The following is a 22,021-nucleotide window of genomic DNA, read 5'->3' as shown; positions in this document are numbered from 1 at the left end:
GTGGATAATTAATCATAATTTTTACTCTCATATTTTAAATTAGATGATTTTATCTACTAGAAGATTTTCTTTTTTTAATTTATAGTCTGTGGTTTTAAAAACAAACAGTGCTATTATAATGTATTTTTCAATTGGTAATTTATTTTAAATTCAAATTTGGGCAACCTGGGCTATGATATCAGTACCATCAATACAATAAAGTAACAGGTGAAGCTACACTACAGTGCATTTTTTTTAACTGTTGCCATAGGGAATTGCATGGTAAAACTTATAGACTCCGTCCACTGATAGATTGCACTTTTTTAAATATCCTTAGATAACAAAATCCCCAAACCATAACATTAAAATATTATCAAAGTATCGTAGATTGTGTTGGTAATACCTTGAAACATTCGCGCCACTGATTCTCATTGGTTCTTAGAAAACCCACGCGAAAAATAAATTATATGACATTTCAAATTTGAAACTGTCAGTGCTGTCAAATGGTTTAAGCATTTAGATTTGCGATTTTTCATTTTTAGAGCTATGTTTTGCCTTCCTCTGCTTTTAAAAGTTATTAGTTTTGATCGTGCTGCTGTTTTCATCTGTTCCGTTGCGATTTTTGTAGATTTTTTTGAATTTGTGAAGTGAGTGCGTGCCTCAAGAATCTAGCATAATGAAAACTTTAAGTGACATTACAAACATCGAAAATGATTCAGCGGTAATTTTTGTTCATGCTTTAAATAAATCTTTTGTTTGTGTTTAGCCATTTCCGAAAAAAGCTGGATATTTTAATTTCAGTAGCCAGCTTTTTTCGGAAATTAGAAAATGAATTGTGCCTTACATTTTTAATTCCGTCGGGCACATTATCACTCGTGAAATACCCTGTATTAATAAAACCCAATGTATTACTCTTACTATACTGAAGTTTTCTTTCGTCTTTCCTAAATGCAAACATGCAGAATAATAATAAAACATCACGTGTAAACCTGCTCTTTCCATTTTTTAAATTTCGCGCCGAATCTATTTGTTGTAGCGTAGAGCGAACACTTTTAGTAACATTTATGTCAAGCAATCTATGAGTGGACAGAGTTTACCCCCTGTTAACTTTTGTTCTGATGAAAATATTCAAACCATTTTTGGAACAAAGTTGGAAGATTTTTTAAACTATCGGATAGATTACAATTCAATATCCTAAATTCTCGAAAAAGTTGTGAAAAAAATATTTGTACCACGCCGGAATAATAGTGCGTCTAGCGGCCGCCAGAATAGCGTCCTTGTCGGCTCAACCAGCAACTGCCTATCTCCACTTTTGATTTTTGTCGTTCATTTAAAAAATAAATAGCGAGATCTTCTCGTGGCTATGATTAAATTTCTTTATAAAAAAAAACAAAACGTAATAACGTTAACGCACAAATAATTCAATAAATTAACAGAAATTATCAAAGGAATTGTTCAAAATGTTTTTCTTCGACTATTTTGTAAATGTCGCTCTGTAATGGAATTTGGTCAGGTGCTGGTTGAGCCGACAGGAACGCTATTCTGGCGACCGCTCGACGTACTATTATTCCGGTCCGCTCTAAAATATTTTTTTCACAACTTTTTCGACAGTTTAATATATTGAATTGTAATCTATCCGATAGTTTAAAAAATCTTCCAACTTTGTTCCAAAAATGGTTTGAATATTTTCATTAGAACAAAAGTTAACAGGGGGTATCAGTTTCACCATGCAATTCCCTATGGCAACAGTTAAAAAAAATGCACTGTATAACCATATTTCTCTCCTTGCACCACTTTATTGTAGATTGACTGCAGATAAGAGTGTAAGATCATTATTTTTCATTGTGAGTTAACTAAATTGAAAATATGCTTGAGCCAATTAACTACTTATGTATCGACAAAATGGTAAATTATCATGAACGGAACACTCCTTGTTGATTCAATTATCCCTTATTTGATGCATATTATACTGCCCCTGTCGATAACGTCTGCAACGAATAAATCTTATAACTATGCAAAAAATTGGAAATTATTGTGTTAAATCGTTGCTCATAAATACCAGCTGCGTACTCTTTATCTCCAATAAAAAGACAAACACAAATCGTATGCAAAATAATGGAAAAATTGATTTCCATCATATTCGTTCGCATCGTGCTTAAATTCCTTTTATCGATTTAAAAAAAAAAACGCAAACTGCAATGGAATTAAAACAGAACATCGCATGAATTATGATGGTACCAGGACTGCCTTCCGATGTTCGACATTATCCAGTGTAATTACCCAGTTGCAGTTGAGTTGTCGACAGCTTCACCAGGAAACTGTAACTTGTGGTCTGCTGGTAAACTGTTGAAAACATGTTATCAGTTTATCGAAAGTGTTTGCGAAGCACATTCCCCCAAACTGAAACTAGCTAATACAATGTAAGACCGTTCCAAAACACGTGACTCTAATTTGTTGCTTCTTAACGGAAACCGGAACATAAGAAATCCTGACTATAAAGTTTTCCTGGTGTAACTTGGCTGACTGTTCAGAAATCGGTGCATAGTGGGATAAGTTAAATAATGAACTTGTTCGTATCTTAAAGGAAATCTTCACAATCATTTTATAGTTCCCAAAGACTATACAATAAATTTGCAGAGCGTCTATATTAAGCTGATAACTTTCAAACTTAAACACTTTGGCTGAATTTAAATTAAATAAGGTTTAATCTGATCTTTTCCAACTGACGATGAGACGCTTTAAATCACATCTTGCAAAGCACTCTTGTGAATGTTCAATGCGATGCCAGTTTAGTGCCATTTTTATTTCATCATTTCATGTTCTTATTTATTACACTTTTTTGGCAATACATTTCACCAAACTGGCAAACCTTGCAGGTTTTTTCTGCATCACGCTTGACTTATTAGTGGCTACATTGGCAACATCGAAACAATAAAGTGTTATTTATTGACATAAAAATTTACTGTAAATGGAACTCAAACTGAACAGAACGAGTTGTAGCTCAATAGAATTTCATTTCATTTTTTCGACGTTTTTTGAAAAAACAGTTTTAATTAAAAATGTGTAAAATCAATACATTTTTTTCAATAAGTGGCTGAGCTTTTCATGTCATTCTTTTTTGAGTGATGGAAAGAACATAATGTGGTTTTTGCTTATAAAATGAATATATATTTTTAACCTGATAAAAATGACTTCTCTTTCTATTACATGACTTACAAAATATTAGTAAATAGTATCTAAAATGATGATGTATAGACCAATCGGACAAACGGAAGATAATAAGGTAAACATTTTTAAACAATTATTGGAACAAATAAACAAATGGACAGATTTATGATGGGAACTATAAATTGTAGATAGATTTAATATATTGACAGAAAATACAACTCTGTGATTGAGGTTAGGAGTTAATAAACACAATAATTACTATACTCATCCTTGATTCTACCATGTGTTTCAAACCTGTTTGAAACAAGACCTGAAAACATAATTCTTATAAATTTCTAACAAAATGCCACGTTGTGCATAGCAACACGTTTACACGGTGTACAAAAATGAGTATTTTGAGTAGTGGTCGTAGAAAAAAATATAATCCACTAGTTTATCGTGAATCATTATCTTTATAATAAAAATATATTCCAAAAATAAACTAACAATTTCCCCACGAGGAGTTCGTTGTCGTTAGTGATTTTTAAATGCGGTAAATTGCTGGGAACTACACATCTGTGTAACTACCACTACCGACAATTTAAAAAGTGTAACATCTTCGTCACCGATCGATTTCAGATGAATAAATTGTACCTTTCGAAAAATCAATGTAGTCAGCTGAAATTGACAGTGTCCGGTGCAAATTTTTAAAATAGCGTATTTCGCGTCGAACGTGGGCCAAATTGGTTAATTAATTTACACAGAGACAAAATTAAAAATAGAATGCGATTGTTACAACGTAACTGGTCGTTTTGTTCATTCCTAACAATATTTGCACGTTTTACAACAATTTAACAAATGCAGTACTAGCTCGTGCAGTGTTTATTCAATTTGTCACGACAAATCCCTAATTATGTATAAAATTGTTGGGTATAGAGCAAGTCAATTTATTTCCGTGGCAATAATATTTATTCTTGTCCCTCAATCACAATCGACGTTAGTGCCAGGCACTATAATTAGGGGGCATTAGTCAACGCCGTTATATATATATTATCATCTATTAATAACGGCGTAAATTGATCAAATGTGCAACAATTATGAATTGATCCACAGTGTAGTGTATCAAATGTTGGCACAAGTTCACACCGGTAGTTTTAGTGTTCGCTTTTATGAGATCAGTGCTCCGGGCAATAAAAAATTGAGTGCAGTTTCATTTAGCTTAACGATGAAAGTATGTCTCGTTTCTGTTGGATAAATCAAAATAACAATACGGCTTGTTTAAGTTTGATGCCCTTACGGATTTTATTGTGTTCGGCATGAAATTTAGTTAAACGAGCGAGTTTCGCATAATAGAATTTAACCGGAATGTATAACGCCAAAACGACAGGGAACAAATAAAATTTTCATTTGCCTAACGAAATCTCTTTTATAAAGTCAACTATTATTGCGGAAAATAAAAATGCAAATTGCTCACCGTTAAGATTGCAACTATAAAATTCCACTTAAATCTGAAAATTGGTGTGAAATTATTGAAGGCGGAGCAGGAGTACGCCGCTCGCGTATTTTACACAAATTATTATTCAACAAGAAGTAAAATTTTTATTCGTAATTGCGAAGGGATTTATGAAAAGAAACGGGGATTTGTTGACCTAGGATCCCGCCCGGTTTCAGGACAAACATCGTTAGGGTATAAACTAAAAAATGCTTGTAGCTTTGTGAAAAACTTAAATTAGAAGTAAAAGATGAGAACTGTACCTCGAAATGTACATTAAGATTTAAGGCACTTGAGCAGCTGGAAATAAAATACACCAGGGAACAACCAAAGTTTTCTGCATGTTATGGAAAATATCATCATCGAAATATCAAAATTTGTATTAAAATCGTTTTCACAAAAGTTCCATATTTTGTTGTACTCTCTTCTGGGTCATTTGTTGTCAATGCTGTTTTTAAAAATCAATTAAGGGTTTTGATTTTTCTGGAACCTTTCACCTCGGAGCGTGTGACGTGACGCGTGACGCGTGACCGTGAAACTAAATCACTGCCCGGGAATAATGTCGTGGTGCGCCTAAAGAAGTTTTCACTTCAAAAATAAGATAACTTCTGAAACTTCTTGAATATTAGGAAAATGTTTATTTCATTGATTATTATTACAGTTTCTTTCATTGAACAATATTTTACGCCAAATTTTGAATTTATTATTTAATCTTTTTTCAATTTTCAAACTCGTGTAAAATTAAACTTTTACTACCACTTCCTTTACTTATTAGACAATGAAGAATAAGAAATTAGGACATAACCCAGGAATAAAAAAATTATATAGTTTATCATTAGTCAAAACACCATTTACGTTTTAGCAGATTTGAGCTACCATGTAATAAATTGTAAACAAGTCAACGTTTAATCGACCACGTTTTAAGTTAATTATGTGAAATCACTTACTTAGGACTTGCTGAAATATTGACTGGACGTAATTTAGCGTTTGCGTAATTTAAAAAAGATTAACTGCTTAAAGCTGAGGTAACTGCTATAAAAATTAATACATTTAACACGAAAAATATAAACCAAACAGTTAATTAGCACTGTGTTTGCAGTCGACGAACGAAAGATATTTTTTATGCAGTCTAGACTCTAAAGAAACCACAATGTTTTCATTCCTTAAGTTTTCGAGGGTTTCAGTTTGTCAAGAGATGCATCTTTTACTTACAATTATTAGCTAATAATACCTTAGTTAATTCGTTAAGTCATCGTCAGTTAAGTTTCTTTCCAGAGACAAAATAATTAACCCAATAATTTCGCAAAGGTAGAAAGCACAACACGAAAACTGAAACTCCAACAGATGAAGCTTAAGCAGTGACAGTTATAGCAAAAGTTACCTTGAGTCATTGTACTTTTCACCGTGTTCTAAAGAACTATAAATTTCATTCACACAACATACATCGTTGTTACCGCTGTGTTCTTAATAGTAAAATGTTTTTTAATGCCATGGCACGGTTATGTAGTGCTAGTTATTATAGCTTTTAATCAGAAAATTGTGGGATTTATTGTGAAAAATTATGTTACCAAAACCTAAACAGAGCAATTGTTAAAAATAACTTTAATTATGTTAAAAAGGGAGCAATGATTCTGGTTTTCAGTATATCGTATATCTACATAAAAAAAGCTTCCGTAAACATATTAAAAATCTGTAAAAATACCTTCAGGACCCTTCTAAGGACCACCTTTCAATGGTATTATACCAAATGCATAATTTTTCTTGAAGTTTGGTGCGTAAAATGGATCAATGTTTTTAAAAACATAAAAACACTTGATATAAAATAAATTAAATGTATGCAAGTAAAAATTATTTTTCGTTATTATTACTGGTTCCGTTCCACTCCTATTGTATAATACTGTAATTTTCATAGTCGTAGAAAAAGTATAGTATTCTACTGGCGGATAATGGTTATTCACAACGAAAAATGCTTTATTTTGCCCTACGGGCTTTCAGATTCCTGATTACAAAACATAAAAATAACAATTTATTGTTCTCCCTCACTCCTCTCGTTCTCTATTCTTTCTCTCCTCTTGCTTATTCTTTCATCCATCTCCCTGCCGTCTTCGCTCCCTATTACTCCCCATTCCCTTCTCTTTCTCTCTCTCATTTCGCCGCATGTGTTTGATCTTCTCACTATCCTCGCGTCACTTCTTGCACCTTCTCTCTCTCTTCTCCTTCCTTCCCATTCCTGTTCTCTCTCTCCTCGTCCCCACCTCTGCAACCCGCTATCATTTTCCTCTCTCACACATACTCTTTCTCCTCCCTATTGTACTTCGATTCTCTTATTCTCTCTCTTCTCTCTTACTTTTCTGTGTCTTTGTCCCCCTACCTTTTTATTCACCTTCTCCTTGTACATTTTCTCGCCGAGTCGTCTTCTTATTCTCTCCTTCTTTTAGCAAATTTTCTTCAGTTTCTCCTGTCCTTTATCCCATCTAAACCAGTCCCCGTTTATCTGTATTTTCCTGTATCCTATTTTCACCCTTTTTCCTCTATCTCTCTCCTCTCTGGCCAACTCTCTTAACTTCTTTTGTGTTTCCCTTTCTTCTTTTGTCAAATCGTCATCTATATACATCCTCTCACCTTTTTTTTCCTTTAACCTACTCTTACTTAGCATTATGTTCTTCTTCTGCTCCCAACTTTCTATTTTGGCCAGCATCATCTTATCTTTATTTATTTTAAATGCTTCCTTTACATTCACTTTCACCCCTATCTCCCTTTCTAACCATTCTTCCACCCCCTTCTCTATATTTCCACTTATTGCTCCTATTCCAGTTATTATAACATTATTCTTCCTCTCCTTCTTTTCTCTTTGTTCCATCTTTTCCTCTATCATTTCCATCCTTTTCATCCAATCTGCCTTCTCCAACTGCTCTTTTTCGTCTCTTCCTCTCCTCTCCTCTCTCACTGTCGCTAATTCTTTCCTTAGCTCCCCATTCTCCTCTCTCACTGCCGCTAATTCCTTTCTTAGTGTTTTGATCTCCTCTCTCATCTCTCTTATCATGGTAGTTTTCATTTCCTTATCCATTTCCTTGCTTTGATTTTCTTCTTCGCTTCTATTTGGTGATCTTCTCGTTCTGGAACTATTTCTGAGTGGGTTCTTGCCTTCTTTCGACGTTCTACCCTCTTCTCTTTCTCTCTTGCTGCTTTCTTTCCTTACTTCTGACGATTTCAGCATGTCCTCTCTTTCTTGCTCTCCCTCTTTCTCTCTCGCTGCCGCTAATTCCTTTCTTCGTGCTCTGCTCTCCTCTACTATTCCCGCCATATCCTCTTTTATCTCTCTGAGCACTGTTTCTATTTTCTTCTCTATTTCTTTGCTTTGATTTCTTTCTTCGCCTCTACTTGGGGATCTTTCGGTTCTGGAACTCTTTCTGAATGGGTTCAGGCCTTCTTCCGACATCCTAGCCTCTTCTCTTTCTCTCTTGCTGCTTTCTTTCCTTGCTTTCGGCGATTTCGGCATGCCCTCTCTTTCTTGCCCGCTGTCTTCTGCTTATCACCTCTCACTCGGATAATGGCTATTACTCGCTCGGATGAATTACGCCACTCGCCTTCGGTTCGCGACACAAAATCATCCTCACGAATAATAATAGCCATCATTCATTGAATAATATAGTATTGTAGCACACTGTTGTTTCCCTTATATGAAATTCAGATTAATACTAAACTCAATCTGATGGATGTTTTGACAGCAAAGCTGTCATCATCGATTTTTAATTAATTACAAAGTACAAATTTTAAGATATTACATATTTGTTTTCACATTTCTCTAACTTTGTGGATACATTTCTAGATGGCATAAACAGTGAAAAATGGAAATGGTTTGTTTCAGTTGCACCATAAAAGTATTTCTTTACGCTTAATTTCGTTACAACCGTCTAATATTTCTTTTAAGTGAAGGGCAATAAAATGCCGTAATGTCTCGTGCGTAAAAGCTTCCGTTAGATTTATCAAATATTGCCGAGAAAATACATTTATTACTTTATGACTCCACTTAACAAGAACGTCTCTGTACCTTGCAGAGAAATTCCCAAATCTTTATGGTTCGATAATGATGATATTCTTTTTATTGAGAAGATAAATGAGCTGTATCATCATCTGAGTGCCGTAAAAAATATGTTAAAGGAAAGAAAAAGTCTCGTATCTTATCGACGCGCCATATTTCAAATAATCAGGGCTAATAAAAGAAGTGACTTTTACGTCCATCAATCACAAAATCGAATACCGAATACGCTGGACAATAATAAAGTTAGCATCAAACAACCCTTCGAATTCCCATTTTCCCGAATAATAGAGCCGTAATTACGCAACTTTGATTGTGTCAGAACGAAATGTAAAAAGTTATTGACAAGATACGGGCACGGTAAAACAGATATCGTTAAATCTAATGTCCGACAATTCCATTATCATCGACGCTAACAACGACCGTTTTCAGCACCGTTAGACGGATGGCTGCTAATGGCCGCAGAAATATTTATGCACTCCTTTCAATCTAAGATTACTTTCAAAGCGTCCAGAATCAGACGTTTCCATTTTGTCGAGGTGCTGCAAGAATAAGCGGAATTAGCTGAAGCTGAAAACTGAAAGCTGAGTCGCCATAAATGCAGAAACAAAAAATATCCGAAAAAGACAATCTTTCAATAAACTACTTCAACTTCCTTGCTGATACGTGCGAACGTGACCAGGTCTCATTTTCCTCAAGTTGCTCCACTTTGTAGCTCACACCCTTTTTAATTTTTACATACCAGAAGGATTTGTGGAAATAAGTAATTATTATCACTGTTTGTCTAACATTCCGACGCTTTTGATTAAAAGGTCTGGTTTTAATTGTCTGGATTTCGCTGCAAATGCCGAGCTGCATCTTGATAAAGTGAAATTTTCTTAACGTTAATTGTGAAATGCACTTGTGAATGCGCATCCGCAAACTAGATTGGTCTTTGTGCATCTGCGAATAATACTTGGTACACTTCTACAAACTTGCGAAGATAGTACAGTGAGACAATTGCAATAATATCAAAGGATTATAAATGAACTTCATTAGATTTTCTGTGCAACTTGTGGTACTATTCATTGTACTTTGTCTAATTCACTTAACAGCTAAGTACCACTCTAACAAGAAGAGCTTGCTACTTTTCCTTACGTGTACTTACATTAGTTCCAAATGTAACAAGCTCGTATTATAGTGTTAACAAAGTTTTATTCGATACAGTGTCCAGTATACATTACTAGTTACTACATTGCTTAGTTATTACCTATGGGAAATTAAATTTGAAAGTTATTCTATGCTTTGGAGTTGAAAGGTAGGATATCAGGAAATTTAAACTTGAAAATGTACTTTTATCAAATTTTATAAATTAGAGATGCTCGCGTCTTGGAAACTTAATACTCGCGAAATTTGTCAACATCTCTGGTAACAAGAAATATAAAATAATCCACGAATAACAAGCGAAAAAAATGATTCGTGTTTCCACTCAAGACTGCGATTCACCTTCACTTATATTTGTGTATTTACCATTAAAAGTCAAGCAATTTTCCAAATGAACGTGATTTACAACATATCGCCTTATCTGATGTTTGACATGCAATATCATTGAAAAAAGTAAAAGCTATCATGGACTTGTCTCTTGAGATACTCTACAGTATTGACATAAAAATGGAACTTGCAGCTTTAGCTAATTGTTGTAAAACATGCAAGAACGATATTAGTGAAAAGTGCAACTTTTTAACGTAATAGGCGAAACTTGAATCGTTATGAATCAAACGGTCCATTAGCTTGAGCTAATTGTCTTGGACAGGGAGCATGTTTCGTAATATTACTAGAATGGAATTCTGCAGCCAATAGAATTCATAGTCCCTTACCAGTCCTGCACCAACACGCCCAGCTGGTTCAGTGTACGTGAAATTTATGCCGAACCGATTCAATTCCATCATTGGGGGAAACAGTATAGGACAATTACGTAACAGTACTCCAGCTCTTGAAAACTGATATTATGTATTGAATTTTGTTGTAAAATGACAAGAGAACTCATGAAAAATGAATTACTTAAATGTCATTATTTGAGAGAGTTGCACTGCAATACAATTGTATTGTATCGGGTGTTCATTTAAAAGTTGGCCTTGAAGCGTCGATTGTGAACGCACTACGGATTACGGATCACGGATCAGCTGTTTAAATCCTACCGTTGTTCGCGTTTTTACACGAGTGGTGCGTTCACAATCGACTCTTCAACGCCAACTTTGACCGGAAATTTAAATGAACACCCGATATCATAAAAACGAGTGTACCGAATTTTTGTTAAGTAAATTTTCAGGCTCCATTTAATGACCTGTCATCACATTTATCGAAAATAATGAGATTCTTTGTTGTTTATGCAAGTTACTATCAAGCTTTTATTATGATTACCTTGTAAACTTGTACCATAAAGCTGCGTAAGTATGGAAAATGGATTAAAAGAAAATGTAACAGCATTTTTATGGTTGTAATTAATTTTTATTATGTCGTTGATGAGTAGAGAATTTGTTTTCTTACGAAGTCTCGAAAAAACAACAATTAGGGAAATGGACTAAAAAAATCGTTGAGGAAGACACATTTCCCTTTCCCATCGCGCCACTTCTACATTTGACATTGAGCTTAAATTAATTAGATTCAGTGTTTTGAGTTTCACCATCTCGTGTAATCAATCAAAACACACCTAAATGATTTAACGTGGGTTTAACAGGTTATTATACCGGTCTGAATTTCGTAATTTAAATTTGAGTAAAACGTTTCATTTCAGAGTTGAAATGCAGGGAAAGATTTCATGGAAAAAATTTATGAAAGCGTAAATGGAATAGTTTCACGTTCAGCTCCGGTAAAGTGCATGCAACGAAATTTCCTGCGAGACCTACAAATTTAATTTGATATACCTAACTAAATAACCTAAGTAATTTTATGTTCTCTTAAAATTACCCTTTGAAGCAAAATGCGGGTGGATATTAATCCATTTTATTCTTCGTGACCCCGTATTAATTTAATACCGCGGATTAAATTCGCCCCGTTTCTGGTTTTTAGCGAAAGATAAGACTGAGATTTTTATTTGAACAATATCATCTTGTTTGGTTTCAATTTTATTTAGCGGGAATAATAAAATCCCTGGGCCGCAACTGGCAATTTACTGTTCAAATACATATGTCAGGACTCGACCTCAACGTCACAAGAATGTAAAATGTTGAACGCTTTTAACGGAATCCAGAAATTATATACAATGGCTGACAGTGAAATTTTTATTGTCTGCGGAGGACAAAAGGACAATTTCCCTGCACAAAATGTAAAATGAAATTGTCACTTGGTTGGCATGTGTGCGTTAAATAAAAATTGTTAAATGAACTCGAAGCAATGCTACGAAATGTCGTGTCAGCTATTTATTATCTCCATTGTCGTTTCGTCTATTCAAACACTCGAAAAAATTAATGGAAGAGTGTATTGTCTCTGTTAACATGATGTTGAGGCGAGTCTGCGAGCCCGAAACGGCGATTAATAAGCTCCATAACGCACCATTTCCCAAAAATTGAAATTGGAGTCTGGCCATCAAGGATTTATCTGATTTGAAACGACAAAGCGCGAAGCGCAAGAGAAAAATACACATTGCTCGAGCTCGAATATTTATCAACGTCCAAATCGTACAAAAAGGTACAGAAATGCTACAAGAAAAAACATGAGGCTTATCAAAGACTTTGGTTGAATTCATAAGCGAGGTCCTCTTTCAAATGACCAAGAGCGAGGCCATTTACCAATTTTTTTGTCATCCGAATCTCCAATTCGGTCACAATACATTTTAGATGATGTGTATTTTAAGCGGGCAAAAATTTCACAATAGCACCGTTGCGCTGACAAGATAAATTAGTTCTTTAAAACAACAACAAAAATCACAAGAGACGAACGAGCTTTTTAACTTGGCCGGCATTACAACAAAGCTCTCGTAATCTCTTGCCAGTCGTTGAGACTTTACAAGAACGAAGAATCGCTCATGGATAAACAGAGCCAGTAACAGCTTCCTTCTGATCTAACAGCGCGCTCCTTGCTTGCAATTCCGCTCGTGTAACAAGAAATAAATATTACTGTGGTGTTGCCTTCTAACTCCTTTAAATTGATCTAAAATTAGGTCTTGCCCTTTTTTTCATACTGCCTCGGAGCGGCAATCTCCAACTTCGCTTTTTAAATAAAACGCAAAGTTTTTTTTTCAAAGTTTCGATCAAATAATTAGTGCGATCCTGAGGCGGCTGATTTACTTGAACACTAAAAATAAATTTCGTTCTCCATTTTCAAATCGACCCCAGAGAGATGACGTTGTCGATGTGGAAATTTCGACGCGATGTACCGGAATCTCTTATATCCCCGGAGCTCCCAGACTTGAACGCTACCGGAATAACTGCCGTTATAATTAATTGAAATCGGCTCACGATTTTTGATTTTCGACCGTTTGCCAAAACGTAATCATAAATATGTGATCGATTAATGCGATAAAACGCGAGCTGCCAAGAAATAAAAGCTGCCGCTTTAAACGGATTTTTATTCAATTTCGATATGCTAAGCTAAAATTTTATACACAGCTCTATCTACCTGTTTGAATCGAATGTTCTCGTGTGTCAAACAAGGAGAATGGGAAGCGAATTTGTAAAGTAATTTCGGCAATCCTGTATCAAAATATTTGCCTTGCAAGATTGTCAAAAATGTGGGAACATAAATTGGTTTACAGATAAATCTCAGCAAGGAAGTGCACACCAGGAAATTCTTTAATATATTATATATAAATCTACAATTATTCCTGTTAAAGCAAAATATATATGTAATACATATATTCACTGGAACGAAGCATCGAAATTATTTTAATCAATTGAGAAAACAATTCATAATTTCATTAGTTTCGATGAAAGAACAATAAAAACTAAACAAACATTGTTCTAAACTAATTGGACTAAATGTCCTCTAATAAACACGCCAACATAAGAATGTATATTAAGAGATAACCACAATTAATTTTTTTCTTATCCTAAATACGTCTGTTATTTGCGTAGCACTAATTAATGACAGAAATTAGGGTCTGAATATTCTGTAATCATTTTCCTGTTTATGTTTCACGTTTGATCTGCTGCCAAATTAAAAGTCCTAATGTCGGAGTAACCACCACTGTAAATTATTTATTTATGAAGTAATAAAAACTTGTGCAGAATTTTGTGCAGATACCTATTGATTATCGTAACTGCACTACAAGCTATTTATTACAATTGAGAGATAAAATGTTGTTAAACTGGGCTGCGTTCATTGCTTGCACCACGTAGTTCAATATTCTAACAAGTTTTGTGTCCAGTGTTGTGCTGTGGTGTTGTTATTATAATAATAATGGTCGTTTGCAAGTGAGCACCTAGAATTCTATGGAACATGATAGATGACCAAATATTTACCCAAACAAAAGAACAACAAAAATTTGATCAATATCATATAGTTGATACCAATATTAAAATCAATTACACAGGACAGAACAATTCCCCGATCGGTTCTATTTAAAGCTGATGAAAAAGAAATCTTATATAAATATAACTTATTTTGCATAAATATCGCGCGTTCAAATGAAATCCTGGGCTGAGTAGGCATTGGAAAAATTAAACCGTTTAGAACAGTGTAAAGTTTGAATTTCCCGCCGTTTGACACGAATGACATTTGTTTATGTTTAATCGGGACATGTTTGTTTTCAGCAAAAGGTGTCTTTAGATATTTGCTTTGAGAATAAGAATCGTTACGTTATTTTATTTTTAATGTAAAACATTGCAAAGAAAGAAAAAAAGAAACATTTTTTTACTCTAAATTTTAGGTTAGCTGTCAACATGCTCCAATTAATCTACGCTTTAAAAAAGCACAACAATTCCAACGCCTTCCCAGCCCAGGATTTCATTAGAACGCGCGAATTATCAATTTTAAATTATTATTGGTCGACGATTGGTTGATAATTTTGATGCTTCCAATAGGTATTCATCAAAATTGTTAAAATTGCAACCATCTATCAAGTGCAAATGAACCTTATCTGATACGATTAATTTCTGGTTCACATTTTTTGTAAAGCATAGTGAAACTTCCTTCACAAAGAAGTAACATTGGAAGATAATGGAGATAAGGTCGTTAATTTTAACTGAAAATCGATATTGTCTATATTTACAGCATAAAAAAATGTCTATTAATCTTTCACTTAACAGTTATTGGGAATAATTGTTTAATGATAAAATGTACCTAGACAGTAGCTGTTATCACTTAGCTAATTGTGAAAATGTTGACAATCATTGGGCATACAAAATAGAAAATTGGTGTTAAAAAAACAACAAAAACTGAGATTAATTAATAAAAGAAACCTGAAAAAAAAGTTATTTTAGGAAAAATAAACAATAAGGTTTTTTAAAATAATCCACGTCGCCACATTCATTTTCTTTTTCTTTTTTTCCACAAAAAGTTGCTCAATAAATATTATAAAAACTGCAGTAAAAAAACCCTAGTAAGATAATAGTAGACTATGTCATAAAGAATAGAAGTGTCTTTTTGTGCTATGTCCAGAGATTCAAGGCCGAGACAAAGTCAAGGCAACTGGGCGAAGCACAAAAAGACTCACTTCTATTCTTGACTGAACTTAACTGAAATCTGGCAACATTCAAAAACTGCCGCAATAGAATTCTCGATAAAGTTGTTAAAAGATCATATTTATTTATTCCATTTTCATACATTTACAGTTGAGCAGATAATAATCATCAGTTGTTATGAATACAATAACATAATTTGCACAGTATTGTAGTTATTGTCGATTTTTAAAATCGGATGAATGCTAGAAGGGATTTTAATTTAATATTAAATGTTCAATTTACTGCAATTATTACAGAATGGCGTGTAATGTTATTAATTTATTATTATTATTTAAAATGATTTCGAATTATAACAGTTTCATATATCGGAACTTCGCCTTTATTTCAATTAGTTGCAAGCGAAGTATGATGCTCAAGAACCCACATTAAACTGTCGCAAATATGGTGTTATCTTTTATGAGTTAAAGTCTTTAAAGAGGTGAAAGAACTTTAACGATAGTTCTGAAATCACTATTCAATTTACTAGCTCCAAGTTCCTACAAGTAACTTAAAATAAAGTTACCATTATGGCCTACTAAACATCGCGCATTTAAATGAAATCCTGGGCTGAGTAGGCGGTGGAAAAATTCTACCGTTTAGAACAGTGTAAAGTTTGAATTTCCCGCCGTTTGACACGAATGACATTTGTTTATGTTTAATCGGGACATAATTGAACATGTTTGTTTTCAATAAAGGTTGCCCTTAGATATTTCCTTCGAGAATAGGAATCGTTAAGTTATTCTATTTTTAATGTAAAACATTGCAAAGAAAGAAAAAGAGAAAAAAATTTTTGGCTCTAAATTTTAGGTTAGCTGTCAACATACTCCAATTAATCTACGCCTTAAAAAAGCACAACAATTGACGGTTTCCAACGCCTTCCCAGCACAGGATTTTATTTGAACGTGCGATAGTTAAAAACTTCCATTCGACAAAATAACAAAATAAAAAAAAATTGATACGGGACATTTCAAGAATTTACGGTTTATGATTCGGTGTAATTTTCCGATTGTAATTCGACTTGAGCTTTTGAAAAGCTCTCAAAAGGATGATGTTCGACCAACGGCCAGTTATATTGAATCGATCTAGTCCAGTGAAAATAATTGCTTTGGTGAAGTCTCGAAGTCTAGGAAACATCGTACCTAATTTGTAATCCGGGTGTGGTTTGTCAGTCTCAGATGCAAATGCGGCACAGGATGTACTCCTCGTGATTGGCAATATACCAAAATGTTGAGAGCTTTTGTAAAGTGAGTCACACAAGCAGTCCTAGTTAAAAAACATCATATCAAACATTTGATATTTTCATAACGTAACTTGTATCTACATTTTGCCACGTTCTTATCTTTTTCACTAGTATGCAATTGTAAGAGAGGAAAATGGATTACGAGTACTAAAAAGTATAAGAAACAGAACTTTTCAAAACAAAAACAATTTATGGGAGAGCCGTTCAGGGGTGGGAAAAAATAAGTGCCAACGAGAACCGAGATAAGTATTTAAATGGGTAGTAAGGTTAGATAAAGAAATCCTGCGGTTTTCTTCAAGAAGAAAAAACAAGTATTTGGTTTTGCACTCTGCATCGTGACAGTTTGTTTCTCCACAAAGACGAAACAAATGGAAAGGTAACGTTGGGCTGCAACTACGAAACATTCAAATGAGGAAGTTTATAACCACAACAGGGCAAGAAAAAAATGTTAGTATTATCAGCAAAAATACTTCGTGGCTATTATAATAATTCTCGTAATCGCTATGCATATCAAAAGCAGCAGGAATTCTTAAAATGTCACACGACCTTGCTTGCATTTTGTTTGGGAAGAGAGAATTGAGCGAAACTTCTCTAACAATCCCTTGGGAAATACTCAAATTTGCAATGACTCGTTTTAAATCTAACAAGTCAATATAAAGTTTGCTCTCCAACTGAAAGGCATAAACTACATTACGTAGGTCATGTAACCCGAAAACATTACAAATTTGCATTTTATTTGGGTCTGTGTGTGAAAAAACTCGCATCAGTACCGGTTGAAGAAAATTAGCGCACCGGTAATAAACCCTGAAGAGTTTTATTATTCTTGAAATATCTAGACAGTTCGTAAAAAAGGTTTTACGAGCTTGACTCTAGCTCTTCAGCAGTCACTCCAACAATGTCTCCTGGTGTAACATGTTTACGCAGAATTCCAGTTCATCGACGCACATCCAATATTAACCCATACGAGTGAAATAAATCCAATATTCCAGTTCAGTAGACAAGATTAAAAGTTGAAAAGAAAATTTTCAGCGCTCTGCGAGCACCAGTCTGAAACATTAACTCGGTAAACTCCAATATGTTTCTGGTTGTAGCGACTGCAAAGTGGAAATAAACGATGAAGTTAAATAAATTATGGAGAGGCGGTCGAGAAAATTTAGATTTTCAATTTATTGGGAAACACGTGAAGCCACCGTCATTTCCTGCGAAGCGGTTATTTATTTTGAAAAGACACTTCGTGAGTGACGTCCAAACGTTACAACTTTGCTCCGTTCCGACCAAATTGATTTCATATTAATCACAAATTCGTATTATTCAATACTGCATCATATTTCAGCATTATATTCGTGCAATTTGGGGAATTTAAATCGGATCGTGATAAAGGGCAACGAATGATGAAAGCTTTTGTGTTGCTTTCATGGTTATTAATTAAAAACGTCTACTGTTGGGAGGGCAATTTACAGGATTTATTTTGTAATTCCGAAACAGATTCTAATGACGGACATCTGAAAAAGAAACAAGCAGATCAACTTATATTTATTATGATCCGCTATATCAGTGCAGTAGAATTTCCGCCATTTTACAAGCAAATCATTTTAATAATAGCAGTGCTATAAAAACATATCTGTATCGATTTTGCCAGTTCGCATTGTTTCCCACCGTGAATATTTTTATTTGATAAATGTATTTATAGTGAAATGAATTTCTGTCAGAAAAAAAAACCAAAATAATGCTGGATGCTTTTAGTAGGATTTTAAGGTTCACTTTTTTGCGAACAACATCTGCTCGGTCAGATTGTTTAATATTTAATTTAATTTTACAAAAAATCTGTAAAATGCGTTGAAAATTAAGCTTCTGCTTGAATTTTAATGTGATGAACTGATAAACGAAAATACGATATTGTTAAATGTGTTTATTTTCTATTAAACAAAGTGAATTTGATATCAGGGTTTTGTAACATTTTTACATAAAGAAAGCTGCAATTTTCAGCAGCTACTACCAATTTAGAATGTGGTTTCTGTACATATTTTTCCCGCTAATGCAACAACACAAAGTGATGAAATTTGAGAAAACATGAACAAAGAACAAAGAAGCTAGCTTGGAAGCTAGGAAGTAAGAATATATTTCGATAAGTTGATAAGACCCGTATGAAGTTGACCTTTGTTTTTCGTCATTTACATGAATGAAAATGGAATTAAAGCTAACGTTAAGTAACATATTGATATTTCAAAATCAAATTAATCCAGAACAGAATAAAAAAAAATTACTTCCAGAATACACTGATAATAAAAAATTCTTGCACGATAATAGTGATTCTAGAAATAGCGTTTGAACTTATCGAATTCATAAAGTTATTTTTGCTATGATAAGAATAAATCTCACTAATTGAACCCCTGTGTTATTACATGAAACCTCAGTAATTAATTCTTGTCCGGATTAATCGCTACAAGACAATTCCAGCAATGCATCGAAACATTTCTAAGAGTAAATCTCACAATAAAATTAGTTCCCGGTTCTCTTTCTCATTATCATAAACATGTATGTTTATGTTATAAACAAAATTTAAATTTAGAGAAAGCTTGTTTATGTTCGATCGACGCAGAAACATAGGAAACGTTCCAGTCAGTTGCTGAAATAAATATTATCATTATTTTAGCTTAAATAAAAGCTGTAAACACATTTTTCAAAAAAAAACTACACTATAATACTGTATTGAATTTTTTGTTTTATCGCAAAAAATATTTTTATTTTATTGCAGGAAAAACAACACAAGCGAATCGCATCATTGAGCTTCACAAGTTTGCATTGACATTTTTTAATCTACGAAACTGAGTTTTGCTTTTATATTACAATATCATAACATATAACAATTTATGCCACCGATTTTTTGCATTAAATGAATTTCGAAGTAAGCTGAAAATCATATCTATTTAATTATATAAACATTTTTGTTTTATAATACAAAAATTTCCGATAATATTGCGGAATCTGGAAAAGTGCCCCGAATGCTTGCAGCGTTTCCACGTTGAATGGCAATATACATATTTCGTTTTGCGAAAGGAATTGAATTTTTCTTGGATAAGTGAAATGAATTCAGTTCGTTTCTGGCATCAGATGAAATGGATTTTCATGCAACAGAAGCAGATCACTTTAATTGTGACTTTTAAAACTTATAACAGAACAATGTTATGTTTGTAGCTTCCCGTTATTCTATACTATAAAAGCTTTGGTTTACAATAGAGAAGCATACATAGAGTTTCCGGTAACTGACGATATTTAAACAGTAACTAACATGCATTTTCTACTAAATTATGCCCTATTGAATACACCGATGTGGTATGGAAAATAATAATCCTTTCAGCTCTAGAAGGTTGTTCTAAATCAAGCTTCAAAGCTTCAAAGCTTCTGAAACTATTTATCTTAATTGAACCTTATTTGGTGATTGGTGACACTGTGAGAGGAATTCAATTACATAATACATATTGCAGGTAATGCTCGATAGACTAAGTCCATATTTTGTAAAATGCACATCGAGGTTGCTGCGAGCACAAAAACCGATTTTTTGTTTTGTGCATTTTATACAAACAACGTATCATAAAATGTGCTCTTTTTGACGTTATCGATCAAATGTATGAATGGCAGGCGAAATGAATTTGCTGGAAACACTAGTGTGGAAACTAAACACCAACAACTAAAAACAATAGTTTTCCGCTTACGAGGCAGTAAAACATGAAATTGTAGATGGTAACGAGAGTATTGCCCCAACTAGTTCCCTGTGTATTCAAATTCCCAATGCAGTAAGCCTTAACTTACAGATTTAGATTAGTTGCTCTGGACTTATGCGGTTTCGTTTTACTTCACTTTAATTAGTGGTCGTAGTTTAGCTCATCACCCTACATTTTTCCTCGGAAATTGAATTCAATTTGTCTTGGGGATTATCGCTGGCAAACGAGGGCTTTCGCGTGCTTATTTTTTAACCGCAATTTTCATGTCATGTCTAATTTTCTTGATTGCCGGGACTATTTTATATTTTAAGCAGTATATTTTATTTTTAGTATTTTGTATCACAAGTCCTTCGATTTAAGTGAAATTAATTTTTCATATCCATAATTTCTGTAATAATACAAGCGAAATATAAATCTCAATATTCGGAATAAATTTCTTGCGAATATAGTACGAAAACGTGAATTATGAAGAAGATATTGTGTTCGCGCCTAGTTTTGAAGGCCTGAAATAAAATTTTTATCAGTTTTATGGAGCATACATTATATGCAGACAAAGAAAATTCATATAATTTTAACTAGAGTGAAACAGTACCAGTACACACCAATGTCCAGAAAATTCAGTAAATTTCAGTAAAAACTTTTTAAAGAATTCTGCCTGAAAGAAACAAATCTAAAAACGTCCCTGCACAGTCTCAAGAAACTTTTGGTGCGACTTTGTATATTATTATTGAAAGGCTTTAACAAATTGTCTTTGTGGATTGTAAGCAGCTTAACGTCCTAGACTGCTCTTCACGTCTGATCTGTCTGCTATCTCGACTTTTTGATATATTGTATGCATTTAAACTTTGCAAACTATATTGCGAATTTTAATTTCCCACGAGGACGCATTAAAATGTGTTGCAGTTTACGCCATAAATATACCAAGGGTGAAAAGTTGTAAACTATAAGCTCCTTTACATCAAATTAAAAGCTCCCATAGAAACTACTTGCATTAAAATGTTTGTGGTGTGTAATGAACGTCTTGACGCGTTTGCAACAATGCGCTTTCATAAGATAACAAGGATTAGCAAATTACTTAATAGAATGCATAGGAATTAATTTATCCCTTTTGGTGTCCCCACCGGCAATCTACATCGACGTGCCCCTAATGAACATAGTGCAATCAGTGTAATATGTTTAGCGGTTTCAATGTAATCCGCTCTTGGCGCCGTCTATCGACGCGCGTTACAACCAATAAAAGTCACAATATGATCTATTACGTCATAATCCTGCAATGCGCTTACGTATTTCTATCGTTTAGAAAATCACTATTGTGTCGAGACTTTTTACTCCATTGAATTTTCCTCAAAACAAATCAAACATTTTTACAAAAGAATTTTTTTAGGTAGATGGCGAGACAATGACTTGCGTTTTTCCACCATGAGGTAAGTTACCCGTTTAGAGTTTAAAGTGAAACTTAATTAAGAGATTCAGCACTGAGTACAAGAGACATTAGAAGCTTTTCATAATATTAGATTATTAACAATCTGGGAAACTGGGAAAATACTACGAGTATGACCAGATAATATGTTGTATAATGCAGGTGTAAAAAGGTTCATTTTTCACGTAGTGTATTTTGTCATAATTTTTAACCCAGTTATGTAGACCACGTTAAAATAACATAAAAAAGAATAATGTGTCACTCTTGACTTGAATATGTATAAGGGAGGCGTGAAAATTTTACGCGTTTTTTACGCAGAGATAGGTCTATAATACGACATGGTT

At 33.8% G+C, this 22,021-nt stretch overlaps 2 protein-coding genes across 8 annotated transcripts in view; one reads left to right on the top strand and one right to left on the bottom strand.

Moving 5' to 3' along the window:
- Positions 1–22,021, top strand: part of Oct-TyrR (Octopamine-Tyramine receptor) — a 106,111-nt gene that overhangs the window by 4,207 nt on the left and 79,883 nt on the right. For 4 of the 7 annotated variants that reach the window (XM_069054681.1, XM_069054679.1, XM_069054685.1 and 1 more), the window contains exon 2: positions 21,642–21,681. The exons of the other annotated variants lie outside the window; for them this stretch is intronic. The gene's annotated coding sequence lies outside the window, so the exon portion shown is untranslated. The remainder of the gene's footprint in view (positions 1–21,641; positions 21,682–22,021) is intronic. 7 annotated transcript variants of the gene reach the window in all.
- On the bottom strand, positions 7,053–8,117 carry LOC138134992 (uncharacterized). Its single transcript, XM_069053622.1, has one exon. It carries the CDS (start codon positions 8,115–8,117, stop codon positions 7,053–7,055), a length of 1,065 nt encoding a protein of 354 aa, XP_068909723.1.

Source organism: Tenebrio molitor, chromosome 7, assembly GCF_963966145.1.
Source record: "Tenebrio molitor chromosome 7, icTenMoli1.1, whole genome shotgun sequence".
NCBI classification, from domain to species: Eukaryota; Metazoa; Arthropoda; class Insecta; order Coleoptera; family Tenebrionidae; genus Tenebrio; species Tenebrio molitor.
Note: the sequence above shows the minus strand (reverse complement) of the source record. Positions and strands in the feature narration are given on the sequence as shown.

What these genes read in the sequence shown, in the direction of transcription:
- LOC138134992 (XM_069053622.1), bottom strand. Translation starts at nt 8,117, where the DNA reads ATGCCGAAATCGCCGAAAGCAAGGAAAGAAAGCAGCAAGAGAGAAAGA.